Genomic DNA, 21,318 nt, shown 5'->3' with positions numbered 1-21,318 from the left:
CTTTCAGCAACGTGGGCCAGTTAACTGCTGCCGCCAACTTGGCCCCTCAGTGTTTACAGAGTCCTGCGAGTATCTTTAGGCTCAATCACTGAATCCACACAACGCTGCCAGGAAGTTACCCTTGACATGACATCCCCACTCTGGACGGACACCCCTCCTCTGTGGAGTGTGTGGAGAGCGCTTGGGGGTGTCAGACGATACAGGCCTGATACCCGCACGCAGCCCAAATGGACTCATGTGAGACACCTGAACAAATCGACCACTTAATTTTGGCCCTTGGAATTATTTAGTGTCTACAATTCATAGCTCATTCATAGTCACAATTCATAGCTCATTCATAGTCACAACTGGAAGAAGGCAACGTTTATCGTGCTTTGAAAACTGAGCCTTCAGAAGGGACCCACACTGCTTGCTCCCAGCATCAGGCTCTGTACACACTAGGCACTCAATTTGGGCTTTTCCTGACTTTCAGACCCCTGGCCCAAACATGTCATTCTAATGTGTAACAGGCAGCTGCAGACCCTCCCCGGTCACGGACCCATGGGGCAAGGATAGCGGAAACGGCCAGCTCAGGCTATGAGCTGAGGACAACACTGTTTGGGACTGACCATCTAACTTTCTCTCACTCAACACATTTCGTGAACAACACCCTGCTTCGGATGTCGCGCACTGGGATACAGCAGGGAAAAGACAAGGTCCCTGTTCCCACGAGATGTCCCATCTTCTGGTGAATATTTCATAAACAAATCATTACCAACATGCTAAGAGTCACAAACTGGAAAGCACAAGCAACAGCAAGGACACATAGCAAGGAAGCGTCCAGCTACCTCCTATTTACATCAGGCTCCCCAGTAGGTTTGCTTGGGAAAGAGGTTATATTTTTCTACCCTAGTTTATTTTTTTTTTTTTAATATTTTTTTAACGTTTATTTATTTTTGAGACAGAGAGAGGCAGAGCATGAACGGGGGAGGGTCAGAGAGAGAGGGAGACACAGAATCGGAAGCAGGCTCCAGGCTCTGGGCCATCATCAGCCCAGAGCCCGACGCGGGGCTCGAACTCACGGACCGTGAGATCCTGACCTGAGCCGAAGTCGGACGCTCAACCGACTGAGCCACCCAGGCGCCCCACTACCCTAGTTTAGAAACTGGCCTTCTGATTTATTCATAAAGTGGCCCTTGTGAATTAACTGAATATAAGTCAATCTAATTCTAATTCACCACCATGCAAAATTTTGGGAGGCTACAAAGTTGAGGGCTAGACCCTTGGAAAGTACTAAGATTTCTACGCTAGTCTTGTTGAGGTGCTGGTTGATGTTCCCGGCCTTCTATTGAATTTATACCCTTTCCAAAATACATTTAACTCCAGAAACTTTATTTATTTGCGGGAGAGCACAAATTGGGGACAGGGGCAGAGGGAGAGAGAGAATCCCAAGCAGGCTTCACGCCCAGCACAGAGCCCAATGTGGGACCCTGGGATCATGACCTGAGATCATGATCTCAAGAGTTGGGACACTCAACCAACTGAGCGATCCAGGTGCCCCTAACTTCAGAATCTTTTTATTTTTTTCTAAATGATTTCCATGGACAAGATAGTGGTGGTCTTCCCACTGTACTACAATAATCTCAAGGCTAAATCTTTTCAGGGGTACCTGGGTGACTTAGTCGGTTAAGCATCCGATTTTTTTTTTAATGTTTATTTATTTTGAGAGAGAGAGAAAAAGAAAGAGAATGAATGAGCATGCCCGTGCAAGAAGGGGAGGGGCAGAGAGAGGGAGAAAGAACCCTAAGCAGGCTCCCCGTGCTGTCAGCACAGAGCCCGATGGAGGGCTTGAACTCAAGAACCGTGAGATCATGGGGCACCTGGGTGGCTCAGTTGGTTGAGCGTCCAACTCCTGATTTCAGCTCAGGTCATGATCTCATGGGTTTCATGGGCTCGAACCCCACATCGGGCTCTGTGCTGACTCTACAGAGCCTGCTTGGGATATCCGTCCTCTCTCTCCATCCCTCCACAGCTCAAGCTCTGTCTCTCTCAAAATAAATTAAAAACAAAACAAAAAACTTTGAAATAAAAAAAAAAAAAAAAAGAAAAAAAAAAGAACCATGAGATCAAGACCTGAACCAAATTCAAGAGTCAGACGCTTAACCAAATAAACCACTCAGGCACCCCAAGTGTCTGACTCTTGATCTTGGGTCATGAGTTCAAGCCCCGCACTGAGCTCCATACTGAGTGTGGAGCTTACTTAAAAAAAATAGGGGCACTTGGATGGCTTACTCGGGTAAGCATCCGACTTGGGCTCAGGTCACGAACTCACGGCTTGTGAGTTTAAGCCCTATGTCAGGCTCTGTGCTGATGGCACAGAGCCTGTAGCCCGCTTCAGATTAGGTCTCCCTCTCTCTCTTTTGACCCTCCCCTGCTCACGCTCTCTCTCTTGCTCTCTCCCAAAAATAAACATTAAAAAAAAAAAAGGCTAAATCTTTTCACTTATGCTGGTTACTAGGCACTCTAAGCAACAAGCATTCCATTCACTCCTTCATCACATGTTCAGGGAGTCCCAGAATGTGCCAGTTCTGGGGTGGGAGCTGATGAATACAACAGCATCATCACGGGCACCTGCCACCCAGCAAGATGAGGGCCCCCGACAATGACAAACCAGTTCTCCCAGGTTGCCTCAAGGCTGTTTGATATCTTCGACACATAGCTGACAAAGCAGAGTTACAGGAAATACTTAGAAAGCTTCACAGTCTAAGGTGCCAATGAAACGCAGAAGTGGCCATAGGCTCCTGCAATGTTCTCCTGCCAGCCTAGCTTCAAGGCTTCCACCTGCAGGGAGTGACCTATCCTCCAGCTTCTCAGGGCTCTTGACTGCCTCCTGCTGCATCGGTGTGGAAGGCTGCCTCAGAGCATGCTGGGAGTGCAGCCAATGATCTCTAGACCACCCAAACCAAGTAGCCAACTGAGGGTGCTGGAAACTTTAAAAAAGAAAACCTTGGATTTTCAGAGGGTTTCTTTCTGTACCCTTTCCCCACAACGTTCTGTCTTCCAACATCAAAGATTCAAAACCACACAATGCAGCAACCATGAAGGACTCGGAAACAAAGAATGTGAGATCTGGGAGACTTTATCTTTTTTTTTTTTTTTTTAATTTTTTTTTTTACATTTATTTATTTTTGATAGAGACAGGGCACAAGTGGGGGAAGGGCAGAGAGAATGAGACACAGAATCCGAAGCAGACTCCAGGCTCTGAGCTGTTAGCACAGAGCCCGACGTAGGGCTCAAACTCACAAACCATGAGATCATGACCTGAGCTGAAGTCAGACGCTTAACCGACAGAGCCACCCAGGCATGCAGAGACTTTATCTTATTTTTAAATGTTTACTCATTTTTGAGAGAGAGAGAGAGAGAGAGAGAGAGAGCGCTCGTGTGTGAGTGGGACAGGAAGAGAGAGGGGGACAGAGGATCCCAAGAGGGCTCTGAGCTTACAGCAGAGAGCCCCACATGGGGCTCGAACCCACAAACTGCAAGATCGTGACCCAAGCTGAAGTTGGATGCTTAACTGAGCCACCCAGGCACCCCCAAATTTGGGAGACTTTAAACCAAACGAACAGGGCATGGATGAAGGTAAGAGCGGGGAGGCTTCTCTCTCGGAGCCCAGAGAAACTACGTACAAGTCCAAGTCCTCCCTTGGGTAGCTACTTATAAAAACTAATCTAAGGGACACCTGGTTGACTCAGTCAGTAGAGCATGCGGCTCTTGATCTCGGGGTTGTGACTTCTAGCCCCACGTTGGGTGTAAAGATTACTTAAAAATAAAATCTTTAAGGAGCGTCTGGGTGGCTCAGTCAGTTAAGCGTCCACTTTGTTTCAGGTCACGATCTCGTGGTTCGTGAGTTCCAGCCCCATGTCGGGCTCTGTGCTGACAGCTCAGAGCCTGGAGCCTGCTTCAGAGTCTGTGTTTCCCTCTCTCTCTGCCCCTCCCCTGCTCGCACGCTCTCTCTCTCTCAAAAGAATAAACATTAAAAATACATTTTTTAATAAATAAAATCTTAAAACACATTAAATACATAAAAAAAATTAAAACTAACCTAAGAGTGACGAGATTCCAATCCACGGAGATGAGGGGGAAAAGAGAGGGTTCCACATGCCTCTACTACAGTGGGAAAGTGGGGACTTTGAAAAAGTAGAAGGACATGATCTGAAAAGTTTATTTGGGAACAGAGTTATGCTTGTATGTGGGAACACAGAACGGTCACACAGCCTAAAACATGCTATTTAGAAGGCCCTTTGTGGTGAACTTAGGATGGCTGTAAACTTCTCAAGAATTCCAGGTCTCTTCAGTGGAATACAACCTAATCTTACCTCTCCCAACAAGGTGGGGAGTAAACAGTACACTTGATAGGCATGATCACTGGCCCCACCTCAGGGGAAAAAAATCACAGCAAGAAGCTGTAAGTCGCACTACCCTCGGGATACTTGGAAGAACTAGGCTGACATGTCAGCCACAACGACCGAACGAAGCCTGTAATGTGGTGCTTTCTGCGGGGCTAACTCACTAAAACAACGGAATCCTTCATTTGGGCCTAACCGTGGACCTGAAAGGCAGACTGGTCAGGTGCTCAGGGCACTGGCCCTTCCCCAGCACCCCACACTGTAGATGGCCCAGAAGGCACACCCAGAAGAAATACAGCTGACCTCGCTCCACCTTCCTGAAAGCGTCAGGAAGCTCTCAGGAGCAAATGTGTGGCTTTCTCGTGAACTTTCTGACAACCCCTGGAGCACTCTCTATATTTACAGGAGGAGAAACTGAGGCAAACAACACAGTGTAACAGGACTAATGAGGAACAGAAGTCCATGGATCTCAATTTACCTCTTTACCGGGTTCCATGTCTATGAAGAATGAAGCTAAGTTACCCATTTGCAAATTCCTAATGAAGAATAAAACCAGACCAAAACCCCCAAGCCCCATCTGAAAACTGGGCCAGGATGCCTGGCAGCCACCACAAAACGCTGTCGTGCATCTCGCTCAGAGGCGGAGTGTGCTGCTGTCTGCATTCATCCTACTCCTTGGTGGGGAGTAGTCCCTGGGACCCGTTCCTAGTAATGCCCTAGTAACAGCATTGCTGTGATCCAAAGCCTTCTTGGAGGGCTTAGCCAGTGGGCCTGGGGCCTGGCTGCCCTGGGCAGCCTGACAGACAAGCAAGTGGGTCGGGACAGGGTTCTAGAATAATGCCCGCTGCCGATTCACCGCTCCTCACCATCCAGGCAGTGTTTTTGCTTTCCACCCCCTGAGGGGCACACCTCAGCTTGCTTCTGGATTATGATTACACTGTCCAAGAACGGCATCTGCTCTAGAGTAGTTTCTGAAACTTCCAAAGTGGACACAAATCCTCTGCAAGTTCGGACTCCACAGGTCTGGGGTGAGGCCTCAGAGTCTGCATGTCTATAAGCTTTTAAGCAATGCCCACTCTGCTGGCCTGAGGATCACACTTTGAGTAGCACCTCCCCGTGTCGCATACTTCCCACCTCTGGAATAGATAATCCCCGTTATCTATTCCAGCTGCCCCTTTCCCCTCTCCCCTCTCCAGTCTCTGGCGCTACCCTGCCCCTGCCCCCTCCTCCAGACCAAACATCCTGGAGGCGATCAGTACATGCACAACCTGAAGGCCACTTACATTTGGTATCTGAACCCATGTTTTTTCAACATACTTACTTTCTCAGTCACAGAGAAAATAGAAATCGGGCCCCGAATTGTGATGTAACCACTCCAGAAACTTTTTGTCAACAGCAGCATCTGAAGTTAGCCATCAACGTTAGCTGTGGCTTGGTCTCAGCAGGAATCTCTAACTCGCCTGTTATGTCATCTCTTTACATTTTCTGCCTGTCCCACCCCTTTCAGAGTTCAGTATAGCTGTTTTAAAGAGTGCCAACCAAACCTGCACAGGGTATTTCCAGGGGTTGAACAATTGTGGTTAAGCAAATGTCAAATTTACCTGCAGTCGGTAAGCGTGCACTGGCTGACAAAGGGAAGAGGCTGGGGACTCAGCCCAACCCAGGATGAGACATCTGCCCAGATAAACAAGACAGCCCCTCCGTAAAACTCTTTGTGGGAAGACAGACCCATAGGCACACATCTCCACTGACCGTGTGCCAATATACTGTTTTTCTTTGTGACTTACAGATGACGATGGACTAAAAGAATCAGTATTTGTTCTCAACATGAACTCCTGTGAAATAGTAAGGTCCCTGAACATTAGTCTTTTCCATTCCTTTTTTTTTTAAGTAGGCTCCAAACCAGGGATGCCTGGTTAAGTGCCTGTCAAGCGTCTGACTTCAGCTCAGGTCATGATCTCATGGTTTGTGAGTTCGAGCCCCGAGTCAGGCTCTCTGCTGTCAGCACAGACCCTTCTTCAGATCCTCTGTCCCCTCCTTCCCCCTCTGGCCCTCCCCTGCTTGTGCTTGCTCTCTCAAAAATAAATAAACATTAAAAAAAAAAAAAAAAAAAAAAGGTAGGCTCCACACCCAGCGTGGAGCCCAACTTGGGCCTTGAACTCACGAATGACCCTAAGATCAAGACCTGAGCTAAAATCAAGAGTAGGATGCTTAACCGAATAAGCCAGCCAGGCACCCCTAGTCATTTCTATACTACATTTTAAAGACCACCTTCTAAAAATAACCACGAAGGAAGTCCAGGACTCTACTGTCCTCCCTCACAGATTCAGCAAGGCATCCTAAGCACGGCTAAGATACATCCCTCGCCCTCACCAGGGGAAGAAAGCACATACATACCCAGTTTGGGGACAGGCTGTGTGTCCCAGAACTGGTAGCTTCGCTTGCTAGCCTCCTCCATGGTTTTGGCAGGTCCCTGACCCACTGAAAACAGTTCAATGGCTTTCTGTATTTCCTGGATCCTCTCTGCTGGCAAAGAGTTCATCTGGACAAGACAAAGTTGGGGAGAGAAAAGGCCCATTATGTTAACAAGCACTTTTGATTAATCACTAATTCAGTAGTTAAGGGGTGCAACTCAAGGAAGGGGCGTGGTTCCTCCATCCCAATCCCAGAGGTCAGGTGTCATACGACAACTGGGAAAAGAGTGGTTGGCGATGGGCTATTTGAAAGGTGGGTGCTTCCCACTGGGTTTCTCCTTCTTGGTCTCATGATGTCTGATGGCAAAAGGAATACGTGCTCAGTGTCAAATTTCAAACACTGCAGAAATGTGTAAAACATACAGAAAGTAAAAAACCAACAATCCCACCCCTTAAATATAATCCTTGTCATCAACAGTTTTAATTTAGGAGGTAGGGTGAAAAGAGGCAAATATAATTTCAGGCTTTTTTGCATGCAGGCTCCAAACACACACACACACACACACACACACACACACACACACACACACATATTTTCAAAAACTAGAACTGGATCATATGGTATTATTCTACAAGCTGTTCTTTAAACACTATGTCTTAGAGACCCTTCCATGTGGACACACAGACCTGCTTATTCTAACAACTGAGTCCACTTTGTGCCCGGACCATAGTATATTCAGTGAGTCTCTCACCGATGGGCATTTCTGTGGTTTTGTTCTTCAGCTTTACACACAATGCTGTAATGAACCTTCTTGTACATCTATTTTTGTTCACTGGGATACATATTTCTGTAGGAGAAAGCCTAAGAAAAAGGCGTGCTGGGTCAAAGGATATGCACGTTTGAAATTATATATCATCAACTTGCTCTCTAAAAACAGAGTATCAACCAATAGCGCAATGAACAGTGTGTTCATTTAACTAATATCAATTAATAACCAAGTGAGCACATGTTTCTCCTTACCCTCATCTTAAGATTTGCCAAATCTTAAAACTCTACCAATCTAGGAGAAAAAAAAATATTGCTTTAATTTTCTTTCATTCATTGTGAATTTAACCATCTTTTCATACAGTGATGGAACAGTTTTAATTTTGTAAACTGCCTACTCATTTCATTAGTTTAAACTGGTTCATGTATTACAAATATTTTTCCAGCCTGTTGTTTATCTTTTTAACTTTTACAGAAAAGTTTTAAATTTGTCAATTTTTCTCTTATGGTTTCTGGGTCTTACGTCAGGCTTACGATGATATAAAAATACTCATAATTTCTTCTGATATTTTTACTTTACTGTTTTCTTTTCCCATTTAGATAGAGGACAGGGAGAACATAAACGAACATGTTTACAGTGCATCTTTCCTGGAGACAGGACTATGAGTGATTTTCATTTTCTCCGTCTTATTGTTTTTCCTAGATTCTTCACTGCTACCTGCTCTAGCATGCAGGTGCTGTGTAAATGGTGTTTTGTTAAATATTTCTAATTTCAAAGTGAATCACTTTGATACATGCTCGAGCTCAAATCCCCCTGGAGTCTTCTGAATACCCACCCCCAGACAAACAATGAAACAAAAGTCTCTAAAGCCAAATCACGGGCTTGGGCTAGAATCCCTGACCCAGAGATGTGGCTGAGCCACGGCTCTCATCTTAAGAACGAGGAAGACCCCCACCTCCCTAGTAGGGATGTTGAAGGTTTGGGGTTAATTTAAATGAAGCGTCGGGCAAGAACCTGGCCAACACGGTGGTCAATAACGGTGGGGATGTGGTTTTTTTTTTCATAGTGGATTTGATATTGAGAATGGTAAAAAATTACTTGAAGCCATTTCTCAATTACGTAGGAGATTCAAGATGGAGCGTGACATTCGTGGCACAAACACAGTAGGTATACTGGAGCGAGACTGGATTCCTTGTGAGGGTTAGACACTGTTTTGAAGGCAATTCGTAGAGAGGAATTATATGTTTAAGCTTCTCCTGGGGTCTACTCGGAAAGGGGCAGCACTTCACCTGAAATAAAAGGTGCTGGTGTTGTGTTGTGTTGTGTAATGTTGTTCTTTTAAGAAACCAACCAATCCCTCCCCATACTTCTGAATTTCAGGTCAGTGTGTCAGTCTTAGGCTTGTAAGGTCTAGGCCAGTGGTTCTCAACTGTGGGACTCACAGGTTCCGTTACAATGACCGTGGCGCTAAGAGAATGCTTGCAATATATAAAGGTTGGCCTTCAAAAGAACAGGCCTTTTCTTCTCCCACTGGCGAGGACCTGAGACAGAGAAGACTGAGAACCACTGCTCGAGGCGGCAGGGGCCGTTCCGACGGAAGTGCTCTATGGCACCTAGCACAGCACCACATGCAGCTATCCGTACCTGTACATACTGAGGGGGCAACACGCCTGGGGGTCAGTGTCTAACCTGCTGCATCTTTTAAGGTACGGACAGAAGTTTCATCACCTAGGTCTAGGGCAGCAGAGGGCAGCAGGGGGGTCCAACTCCTCCGTCCTGAAGTAATGCCAGTGGAGACTGTCAATCTGAATTGTTCCTATACGTTCACCCCCAAACTCTTTAGTCTGAAAAAGCAACTCTCTCAGTCACAAGAAAACAGAGCCTCCTTGTTACCTTCACAGGCTGATCCTGGGCTGAATCTGTCTCACTGCCTTTCTCTTTCTTCTTTTTTTGTTTCTTTTTCTTCTTTTTGGCTCCAGTGTCATTGGCTGGACTCAAACCACTGTAAGACAAAGTAAATACTGATGCAGGGTTTTTTAAAAATCATTTGTTTTGAGCCACACTGACAAAGAGCTTTCTGTGGAGCCAGACCTTCCTTAATCAGGCCTGTTGGCTTCAGAAGCAGACCAGAGAATCCAGGTCCCAAAGGGGCATTTGGAGGACACCAGCGGACACAGCTCTCCTCACTCCCACCAGCTCTGGGGGTGGTGGGAGTGGGGTGGGAGGGGGGCCTGCGCAAGAAACGTCCTATTTGTTTGGAAGGAACTTTTCAATTCTTGTTTCTATTTTATGTGTGTTTCTTCTCCAGATTGCCAGAGTGCTGGCTCCAGAGGCGAACGAATTGTTAGCAGGGCATTCATACCACCAATACTTCCTTAGAGCCCTGAATTTAAAATGATGACAGCCCATAGCAGTCTTTTTGGAAAGCTTCCTCACCCCCACTCCCACCCTCCCACTGCAATTGGTCTAGTGAGCTTCCCCAGCTGGATCTGAAGCTCAAGGCGGTGCTGGAAAGGGAGGAAGGAACGAGGAAAAAGGCAGTTTTGCGTTGCTACGATCCGTGTCCAAGCCAGGAAGACAATCGCGAGAACTGCCTACATCGAGCCTGCAGGACAGAGGACGACGATCAGCTGGTTCAGGCTGTGTGATTACCCAGAACTGGCAAAACCCAGTACTGGGGATCTGGGGAAAACAACAATGAAGCACCCAGCCACTCCTGCCACAAAGAGATTACATGAAACATGCCTGTGAGCCTACTAAAGGCGACTTCCTTGTGCTGTTTCCCTCTGCGTGACACACCCAACAAATGCAGCAAAAACAGTCTCTTAGCCAGATTTAACCGTCTCCTACAGCCTTTTAACATTGTTTTCTATCAATATCTTCACTGACACACAAATCATGTACTATACTGGGCTTCTTTGACATTTTCCATTCATTTGCTCCCTAATATTTTGTCCCAATTCTTGTTGATTTCTGGGTTTCCTTTATTTTATCTTTGTATTGGGTTTCCTTTATTTTATGGATGAATTTTAAGGCTCGCTTTGCATCTAGCTTTGCTCGTTATGGTTGTACAGTTGACCCTCGAACGACATAGGGGTTAGGGGTGCCAATCTCCCACACAGTCAAAAATCTGCATGCAACTTTCAATTCCCCAAAGTCTTAACTACTAACAGCCTACTGTTGACGAGAAGCCTTACTGATAACATAAAGTCAATTAACACAGATTTTGTAGTTATGTGTATTATACACTGTATTCTTAAAATAAAGTAAGCTAAAAAGAAAGAAAATATTGTCAAGGAAAACCTAAGGAAAACCCATTGATAGTGCTGTACCGTTACAAGTTTGCGGACCCATGTGGTCCAAACCCGTGCTGTGCATGGGTCACCTATGGCTGGCGTCTGCCATGTCTAAACTGATTTTGGCATTGTCAGCCTGGGAGCGATGCCTAAGGCGACTCTACCATGTTCGTTGGAAATCTTCCATTAAAAACTCAAAATGAGCAGTCCCACCCGAGACTACACTGAGCCCTAATCTGCAGGATCAGCTAAGCGCAGGGGGTTTGCTTTATATTCTAGATAATCAATTTTCAAAGAATTAAAATAGCATAAAATGTTTTCCATGCCATCATGGCAAATTCCATCTAAGCTTTATTTTGTAATTCAGAAAGTCTTCCTGGTCTTAAATGCCTTGGGGTGATTATGAATATTAATTTTCCTCTCACAGCAAGTGGTACTGTAGAGGGAGACGGCAACCTACAGCCACGTGCTGCCATTTCCTGTTGGAGATGTAGGAGCACTGGCGTCTAGACTTCATGACCTTATATGTGGACAAAAGTTACCTCCAGCCTTTCCTGGATCTCCCGGACTTCATAATCTTTCTACATCATCCTAAACTCTGTTCAGCTGTGGGACTTACCTCTGTGAAAAGGGTTTCCATGCTAGAAAGTGTGTCCTTCCCATGCTAGAAAGCCTACAGTGACAGCAGCCTCTTATCCTGGAATGTATCAAGCCCAACTTCTCCGGCCCAGAGCCTTCAGTTCCCAACTAGCTCATTCACTCTCACCTTGCCCTGCTCTGTGATAACTGCCTACACCCATCTGCCAGGCCTCTCAATGCCCCTGACGTAGGGAGACTACGGAGTCAGGTCTACCAAAGGCTGGAGGTTACGTTAGTCCAAGGGTAAGGTCATGAAGTCAGGATGCAAGTGCAACTCCTAGGTATTATCTTTTTTTTTTTTTTTAATTTTAAGTTTATTTATTTTGAGAGAGACAGAGAGAGCGTGAGCAGAGGAGGGGCAGAGGCAGAGAGAGAGAGAGAGAGAGAGAGAGAGAGAGAATATCCCAAGCAGGCTCTGCAGGGTCAGCACAGAGCCTGACATGGGGCTCGAACTCACAGAACTGTGAGATCATGACCTGAGCCGAAACCAAGAGTCGGAGGCTTAACCAACTGAACCACCCAAGCACCCCTCTAGGTATTATCTTAATGAGACACAGAATGCATAACATGAAAGAAAGACCAATAAAATTCAGAGGGGGGATAAGGTGAACTCCTTAAAACCAGATGCTCAGCAAAACCCTCAAGGCCATGGCAAAGAACATTAACCAGGAAGTCATTTATGGCCTAAAGAAAAAATTTTCCACTTAATAATTCAATGATGTTATCATATACAGGCCTATTTGCAGCCTGTAACAACTTTAAGTGGTTTTTAAATTCCAGACATACTCTCACTTCATTCTCAAGATTATATAAAGCATTATGAGGTTTAAAAGCTGGTTGATTTAGGAAACAAAGCAGTATCCCACTGTTGATACAATTTGTAAGTCCTCATTCATTTCAGTTTATGGAATGAGTTCCCTAGTTCCTGTCTATGAATTACCATAAAAAATATTTTTTCAAAAGTTCTGTGGATAAAAAAGGTCACGGTGAAGAAGTGCTGTGTATTAACCAACTTACTAAACACAGTTTCACGTAAGGAAAATAGAAGAGATTACTTCTTCCGACTTTAGAAATCTTTACAAGAATGCAAAATCACTTAAAAACTATCTTCCTGCTTTTGCTCTGCTATTCAGTGGAGACACCTCTGTGTAACCATTGCCTCATGGACCCCATTTTTGTGGAAGGATCTTAGACTGAGCACTTGTTCTGTTTTATGCATCACCAACATACATGTCTGACAAACTCTAAGACTCAAACTACAACCAGAGAGCAAACTTCATTTCCCTTGTACTGCCTTGAATCTGCACATGTACCTACTGAGCAACAATCCTGTTTCAACTTGTACGTCAAGCATACAGACAGATGAAGAACAAAGGGAAGTTAAAAGCGAGGAGAGTCATTTTCACTGAGCTGCCAGGTACCGAGCTATATCCATGAGAACACATTATGAGCTCACCATGGTCTTACAGTCAACAGTCCAGACAGGATGACAATGGACTGGGCTCAGAGAAGAGATTTCCAAAGAAATCCAAAGGGTTTCCAAAGGGTTAGTTTTCAAGCTGATTATAGCAATTTTAACTATTCATAAGAAACCAAGCTCAGAGGCCTTGTAAGTCTTCAAGAAGTGTCCTAAGATGCCAATACCATTTCAGAGAATAGCTTCAATGTGGATTTGGGGAGAACCAAATCAGAGGACCCCACTGAAGCAGGCTAGTCCTTCTCTAAGAATTCGGCATCATTTAAAAAGGGACCTGAGGGCCATACCCAGTTGCTAGGCATCCCAGGACATCTAGGGATTCTGCAAATTGCAACAAATCTCAGAGAGCTCTCTAAACCTGCCAGTCACCTTAACGCACTCCAAAGAGATGGGCCAGAACCACAGAATACAAAAATCAAAGTCCAACTTTGGCTTATTTGGTTCCAAAATAATGAGGAAAGAGTTAGTGAAATTTGCCTTCCTGGGGGAAGGGGGTCCCTACAATGGAAACGGACATAAGAGTTCACATAAAAATTTTAAAGTTTACATTCTAAAGTTGATAAGCTCAAGACCAACCCTAGTGAATATGGGATGAATTAGCAGAATTAGCCAGAACGGGGAAGACAGCAATCAAAAAATTAAAGGGGCGCCTGAGTGGCTCTGTCAGTTGAGCATCAGACTTCGGCTCAAGTCATGATCTCACAGTTGATGAGTTCAAGCCCCAGGGCAGGCTCTGTACTGACAGCTAGGAGCCTGGAGCCTCCTTCGGATTCTGTGTCTCCCACTCTCTGCACCCCCGCCCCTGCTCATGCTCTGTCTCCCAAAAATAAATAAATGTTAAAAAAAAATTAATTTTCAAATGTCATTAAAAAACATTTTTTTAATGGGGTGCCTGCGTGGTTCAGTCGATTAGGCGTCTAACTCTTGATTTTGGCTCAGGTCATGATCTTACAGTTTGTGGGACTGAGCCCCGCATCAGGCTCTGGGCTGACAGCACGGGAGCCTGCTTGGGATTCTCCCTCTCCCTCTCTCTCTCTCACTCTGTCCCTCCCCTGCTCGTCTCTCTCGCTCCCTCTCAAAATAAATAAATAACCTTAAAATACATATCTTTTTAATTTAAGTAGGCGCTGTGCCCAACACGGGGGCTCGAACTCATGACCCCAAGATCAAGAGTTGCATGCTCTACCGACTGAACCAGCCAGGCACTCCGAGAAATGTCATTTTTTAATGAACGCCAAGATATTCTCAGTTCAAACACAGAAGCCTTACGGATGCTCTGGTATAAAGTCAGAGCTCAGGGAGGGAATAGAGAATGAGCCTTAGTGCTGATTTCTAGAAACAGAATGCAGTGCCAGGATGTATGAGTGGGTGGGAGGGAGGGGCAGGCTGACAAATGAGCAGCAGGAGCACAGAACTTCCAGATAATGCCACAAGCAGGAACGGTTCATAATGCAGGCCCCTTCTCCATCCTGGGTGGCAGGAGTGACAGAATCCACTCAAAATCCACACAAAGTGGGTGACAAAATCCACTCAAAGGTGTGTGGCAGGAGGGAACAGAAAGCTGTTCTTGTGGGTGACTGCAAGCTCAGCCACCAGGGCTGGAAGAAATCTCAGGGCCACCAGGCTTAACTTGCTGTTTACAGGAGAGGAAACCAAGGCCCAGAGACATGAGACAAACTGGTCATCAACTAACCAACTGGTACCCAGGGACGAGCCACCAATCTTGAAAGACTCGGACCATTCCTTCCCAAACACTAGAGTCTTGTTTCTATGGGAACTTATGTGAGACTCCTCCAAAGCCAAAAGAACACCATTTCATCACCCAGGGCCCTAAAACAAATTTCTGTGGATCAGAGGAGCACGCAATGCAAGGAGGAAACTGAGCCCTGCTTTATTTAGAATGCCTCCTCTGACTACCCTAGCTCTCACTGATATCTAAGATTATGATCTCCCAAACAACTTAATACTCTACATGTAATGTGTTGCTCCCTACCTTCCCAATAAGATTAAGAATTTCCTGAGCAAGGGATATCTTATACAGCTGCTTCCTACAGCACCTCCAGTCGTGCCGAGTGCAGTTAACAGTTCAACAAATGATGTGCTTGACTGCTGCTTTCCAGCATAACAGACTAAAATAAAACCCTGAAAAGCTAGAGCCCAAAAGAGGGTCAGCAAAACATCTCCAGTAATGTTTCCATAGAACAGCTGTGTTAATATTCTATGAAAGGAGCAGAGACGCTGTGCTCTTTTGGGCCACTGGTTGAGATTTTAAACAATCGACTTTCTTATTAAATTATCAACTTCCTTATTTGTCATCTTCTCCCTCCTTCAGATCTGTCCTATTCCTAGGAAAGTTAAAACAAGAAAGTGCCAGTGAAACTGTTTCAAATGGTTCCAAGGTCTTAAGCACAGACCATGGGTTTAGTTTTTACCAGGAGAGCAAAGAAAAAAAGAGTTCAGAAAATAAAATTCACAACTTTTTGTCACTTACTTTCTACCCCTAAAAACTGGAAGTTAATTCTTTGGGCCAAAATTCAAAATTTCTACAGAAACCTATTAAATAAACCCTAGCCTCTAGTATTCTTTTGATTCTACTTTTGGATCTCAGGAAATCCTTCCGCAAATCAATTTACTTACGAGGTGTGATATGTTCACCAGTAATCCTGTTGGTACTCAAAAGGCCCACGAGGTGAATGAAGTGGCATACGAGGGCACCCGAGAAGAAACCACACGGCATGACTCACTATCAAATGCCTATCCTCTGCACTGCTGTGGCTGCAGGCAACACCCCAAACTCTGCAGAGTCCCACCAATCAGTTATTTATATAGAGAACTGCCTGTGAATCCTAGATGATGGGAAAAGTTGAAACACTTTAGCACTGCCATCAAGGTACTCCAGGAGGCCTGTGAAAAGAACAGCAGGTTGTACAAAGAGATTACAAAAATTGCTTGCACTGCCATCCTCGGCCCTTCCCGGGACAGTTAGCCAGAATTTTAAGGGTGAACGAGCCAGTTCCTGTCATGGAGGTTAACTGGTTTCTTTAGGGGTCACAAAAGCTCTGAAATACTAAGCTGTTTAGAACAGGATTGAGAGAGAAGTGTAAATTCCACATCCTCTGGGTTGCTTTGGTGAGCCAGACTGTAACCTGGCAACTCCAAGGTCGAATCAAATGCTGTTCAGAGATCACTTTCAGTAATTTTCTGAGCAATGACTCAATGCTGGCAGAAACTTCACCCACTAGAATGGCCTCTGCAAGAGATACTCATCCATTATGAAGAGTTTAAAGGGGCCGGCCATCTCCATCACCAACGGGATCCTTAGCCTGGGAAAGTCCACGGGTTGCTGAATGGACCCAAAGACAGGACTCACACTGCCGCAGAGTCAGGACGCAGAAACCAAGGTGGTGGGGGAAAGAAATCCAGCAAGTTCAGAATGGATCCTCCAGGGGTGTCAAAGGAAGCAGAGAAGCAAATCTCAAGCGCCACTACAAAAGCTAAATCAGTGTTTGTAAGTGAAGTCTGTTATGACATGATCCATGGAGAGGGCTTAGTGCAGCGACCAGCGTCCACAGATAACATTTATCAAACGCTTAGCAACAGTGAAACCCCCTCAGCTGTCTCTCAAAGTCAGCAGCAGCAGAAAAAATTTTCAACCAAGAACTGACCCTGGCGAAGAATTTTATTAGTTGGCTTCTTTTTTGTTGTTGCCATTGCGGCTGCTCTCACTAGAGAACATCGTGTTTTGTGTTGCCTTAAATGCAACAATCCCAACAGCACCTTCCTTGAGGAATCAGAAGAGGCGCCTGCAGGGTAGAGATTTCCGACAAGGTTACAGAGAAGAATTGTGAAGGAGGTCCTCCTAAAGTTATTACATCTATGGCCCCCAAATCTATGGAGTCTGCAGGCGAAGGATTAACTGCAGATTTGGTAAAGCTGGGAAATTTCAGAGTGAGCACATGAGTTAAACAATGTGAAAAATCAGCAAAACTGGTCTGCCACCAGCAGCAGTCTCCCTGAAATAGGCTCTCATTTACTTTTCATTTCTTCTGCTTTCCAGTCTCTTCTCTTTGAAGCAGCCCTTGATTAGTTTCTTTTTTAATTGCCACTTAATTGGGAAATAAAATTAGAACACTTATTTGATATCAGTGATGAGGTTTCTCGTTTCATTTCTGCTTTGATCTAGTTTTGAAAAACCAAAAGCTGAAGGGAGAAATTACGAAAAAGGGACCTAAAAGACTTCTTGTTTCCAAGAGCTAGATGCAGCTACAGGCCATCAAATAAATATGGAAAGAACCACTCTCGGAGAATCTGAAGAATAAAACAAAAGCAAGAGAGGCTGGCTTTATGGCATTTCCTTGCAAAAAGCCCTCTGTTTTCTGTTAAGTTTCTTCATAAGGGATAACAGCTCAGGACTAGTGAGGTAAACTTACAAGAACTCATCTCAACCTGTCCCCATGGAGAAAGAAAGCTGGACAAGGAAAGAGACATCCCTTATCAAAGGGACAACTTACCAGCATTTCAGAGGTATCAATGACACTGCAAAATAAATCCTAAAAGAATCCTAGGAACAAAATATCAAAGTCCTTTCCTGTTCCAATCATCCAAATAAACTTTACTTGTTTGTTAACCCAAAACTAAAATCTAACGCTAGCTGATAAGGTTTATCCTTTAATAACAATTCTTGGAAAGCCTTTCACTAAAAACAAACAAGCAAATTAAATCATACAGGTGAACTGTCAACTGCAGGGGGATACAGCATTAAGATTATCTTTAGCCTGACTCTTCTGTCGATTGCTCAGGGTAACTTATGTCAGGCAAGTAACTGGGGAGGAAATGCTGCCTGCCTTTGTCGGGTAGATTTTTAAAAACATAGCTAGTAGAAAAACTGCAGATACATATAGATATATACGTATACCTTGCATGTAGGCATGTGAACACACATTTGTGTTTCAATGCATATGTGAAATTAATACTCATCAAATGTTTATTTATAAATTATGGAAAAACACATAATAAGAAAAGTGAAGAACTAAGTTTATATACAAAGGGACACAAGATACTAGCATGTCTGTATTTCCTATTATTCCAGTGCCCGAACGTAGCTTATTTCATTACTGTAAAGTACCATGAGCCCTTTCTAAAAGGAAGGCCTAAGAAAATGATTAGTTTAAACTATCATTAACTTTTATTGCATATTGTATTTAAGACTCATTAGCATCGAAAGGAGGTATTCCCCTTCAATTTTTACATCACTTTTGAAAGCATTTTAAGTGATATTAAGTAAAGACAAGAAAAATTTCAAGAAGCCAAAACAAAAAACAAAAACAAAACAGTGGAAACTTTCCAGGGCAAATGAGAGGATCCCTGATTTCTGTAAGCAGTTCACAGAAAACTGTCGTAAGGCTTACAGTGAGACTGATTTGGGGAAAGAAAGTGTGTATGTAAGAAAAATGTGACACTCTTCCCCTCAGAGAGGAGAAATTCCACTAACATTGAGCCATGATTTTAACATTTGCCATTTGTTCACTCAGCAAAGACTCACTAATGCCCATTAAGTGCCAGGCATCTCAAAGATATGGTCCCTGTACTCAGGCACCTTACAGTCAGGTGAGGCGGGGACTGGACACATGTTATTTAACTGCTGTTATAAAAGCTACAAAAAAAAACAAAAAACAAAAAACAAAAAACCAACACCACACACACAACAACAACAGGGTATGGGATAAGAGCACAAGCTGGGGGAAGGAGGACAGGGAAGATATGAAGAAAGAACACGAGGGAGGGGCAAGGCTGCATTTGGATGTTATCTCATTTAATCCCTACAACTGGAGGTGAAGTAACTTTCCCAAGGTTACAGGACAAGTGTCAGAATCAGGCTTAGAACCCAGGTATGAATGACCCCAAAATCCATGCTTTTCCCACTGTGCCACACTGCTTCTTCCCAAAATCATTTCCTCTGACAATTAATAAGAAAATATTGACTCCTCAGATTCAAGACCTCAGATCTGACCTTAGATTCCAAGTGTCAGAAGTAGGCTGTCCTCCAAGCTAGGTCGTCTGTTTTTCACCTGCCACCTCCAAACTCATTTACACAGACCTCTAGATTTGGGATGCTAATAAATTTGTTCATCCAGGCCATATATGCACGTGCAACAACAATAACAACAAAACACTGTCAAAGTTCTTTTTTAAGGTTACCTCTTTGTTGTACTATAAATAAACCAGAACTTCCTGTCAAACAGTTTTGCAAAGTGATTCACAGATCATAGAGAACTAAACCAATTAGAGAGCTATAGATGTTGGTCAGGGCAACAGTTTAGCAGAGAAAAATAAAAGCGACTACACACACAGCAAAGAAAAAGCCATACTTTCCCTTCTGAAATGACTTTTGAATTCAAGAACTCTCATCTATGATTAGGATTTCTACTCAGGAGGGCTGCACTTTCCCTTCTTCCTGTTCCTATTTCCTCTTTAAAAGCTTTCTTTTTTAGGAATCTCAAGTTTCAAGGCTTTTGTTACATTATTATCTGTTGTGAGTTACAGCAAAAGAACACACTCTTATAAAACCAGATCTAACAAACTTTCTTTTTTTCTACATTCTTCTTGTGATTTTTAATTCTGGTCAAAAAACATAAAAGCTAGATCTTTTCAACCCCAGGATTCATCACAAGCAAACTGTAAACTACCTAAATAATCCTTTGTTCTTCCATCTCTACAAGGCAATAGATTTTTTTTTTTAAGTTTATCCAAAGATTTCAACCTTCTACTTTTACCTACAGGACGACTGCTAATACTGCAAATGACATCATGGCTATGAAAATGGGACTACCATACACATACACATACACACACACACACACACACACACACACTAAATCAGACCACCACAGACTCACCCAAAATTACACATAACTTTCCACTAAAAAACATATATGTAAATGTAGACAGACAGGGACAGAGTGAACTTCAGCACCAGCCACTGTAACAATATGAAGAAAGAAGGATGACAGGGTGTGGCTTATAAGAACAAAACCTGATTTGGAAATAGAACTCAACATTGAAATGCCTGATGAATTTCTTCTGCCCAAGCAACAAATATTACTAGGAGGCAAAACTGTAAAGTACAGGAGATGCAGTATTAAACCCACTTCCAAGCCCCCCGACCAAGATACATCACTCAATTTCTTGAAGCTCTGAGGCTATTTCACAAAGTTAACAGAGCAAAGATCCAGGATCTAATTATATATTGTTCAGGAAACTTATGGATTATTTGGAACAACGGGCACCGAATACATCAAAACATTATCATACAGTAATTACACGTAGGGTTTTTATAAGGTAAGTTTGTATTTTGAGTTTCTCCTGTAGTGATATTTTACAACATAATTATGGTTTGTACAGCCTGATTTATTTCCTCATTGAAGGTGAACTGCAGCGAAATGTTTTATTATTCGTTTATTGCTAATCACGTTGTTCACACACCTCTATAAGTAACGTTCCTTTGAACTGTTCTGTTACACTGACCCGTGTTGTGCATTGAAACCATCGTCCAACATGCTCTTTTCCCTGAATGGAGGTGAAGCACACGAGTGGAACATTACACAGAAGAACTTTTATATAATAAAAGTACTGAATGTCTCCGGCCCTTGATATACTGAGCACCCACCCTGGTAAATGACAAAGACAGCAACCAATCGCCAGGCAGGACCCCAACGTCTCAGCCAATAAGAATATGGGGGTGGGGTTACACTAAGCTCCCGGTGACTTCCCCGCACCCCAGAGACCCAGGTTGTGGGAGACTGGACGGGAATTGGACTCCGAGGATATCGTTACCCCCGGCTGTAGCTGTTGTCCTCCTCGTTCTCGCAGTCGCTGCAGTGCTCATGGCCGTTTCCGTTCCCTTCCATCATCTGCGGCAGCGGAGGTGCCGGCGGCTTCACTGCTGTCTCACTCTCGTCCGCCATCTTGAGTTGCGAGAGCCGGCCTCCGCGCCTCACTACATGAGGGGTTCCTATTGGACGAGAGGAACTTGCGGTATATTCTGGGTTTTGTAGTTTTTGGGGTGAAGAGAGACGTAACTGAGAACAGCTCATTCCCTAGAAACCGGAACAAGGTGGACTACAATACCCAGAAATCATGAAGAGAGGCTGTCCGGGGTGGGAGGGGCCAGCACTATCCGGAAGTCCTGGGCGTTCAGCCCCGTTTTGGGGAAAGAAGGGCCCCAAGGTTGGCTGGGCCGACACTCTGCGACGGGGCGGCCGCGTGGTATGCTGGGAATTGTAGTTCGATGCAGGCGTAGGGTTTCGGGATGAGGCGCCAAAATCCAAGGTTTGACCTCAG

The 21,318-nt window shown here is 44.4% G+C and overlaps 1 protein-coding gene across 1 annotated transcript in view; it reads right to left on the bottom strand.

Annotated features, from left to right (window-relative positions):
* Positions 1–21,197, bottom strand: part of NMT1 (N-myristoyltransferase 1) — a 34,036-nt gene extending 12,839 nt beyond the window's left edge. Inside the window, exons 1-4 of the mRNA XM_049636288.1 lie at positions 21,106–21,197; positions 20,812–20,989; positions 9,460–9,568; positions 6,783–6,927 (exon numbers count right to left, since the gene is read on the bottom strand). Of these exons, the coding sequence (XP_049492245.1) occupies positions 6,783–6,927; positions 9,460–9,568; positions 20,812–20,942 (385 nt within the window). The 5' untranslated portion in view covers positions 20,943–20,989; positions 21,106–21,197. The remainder of the gene's footprint in view (positions 1–6,782; positions 6,928–9,459; positions 9,569–20,811; positions 20,990–21,105) is intronic.
* Between the last annotated feature and the right edge of the window lie 121 nt (positions 21,198–21,318).

This window comes from Panthera uncia, chromosome E1 (genome assembly GCF_023721935.1).
Source record: "Panthera uncia isolate 11264 chromosome E1, Puncia_PCG_1.0, whole genome shotgun sequence".
In the NCBI taxonomy this organism is placed as follows: Eukaryota; Metazoa; Chordata; class Mammalia; order Carnivora; family Felidae; genus Panthera; species Panthera uncia.
This window is presented reverse-complemented; position numbering and strand designations above follow the sequence as displayed.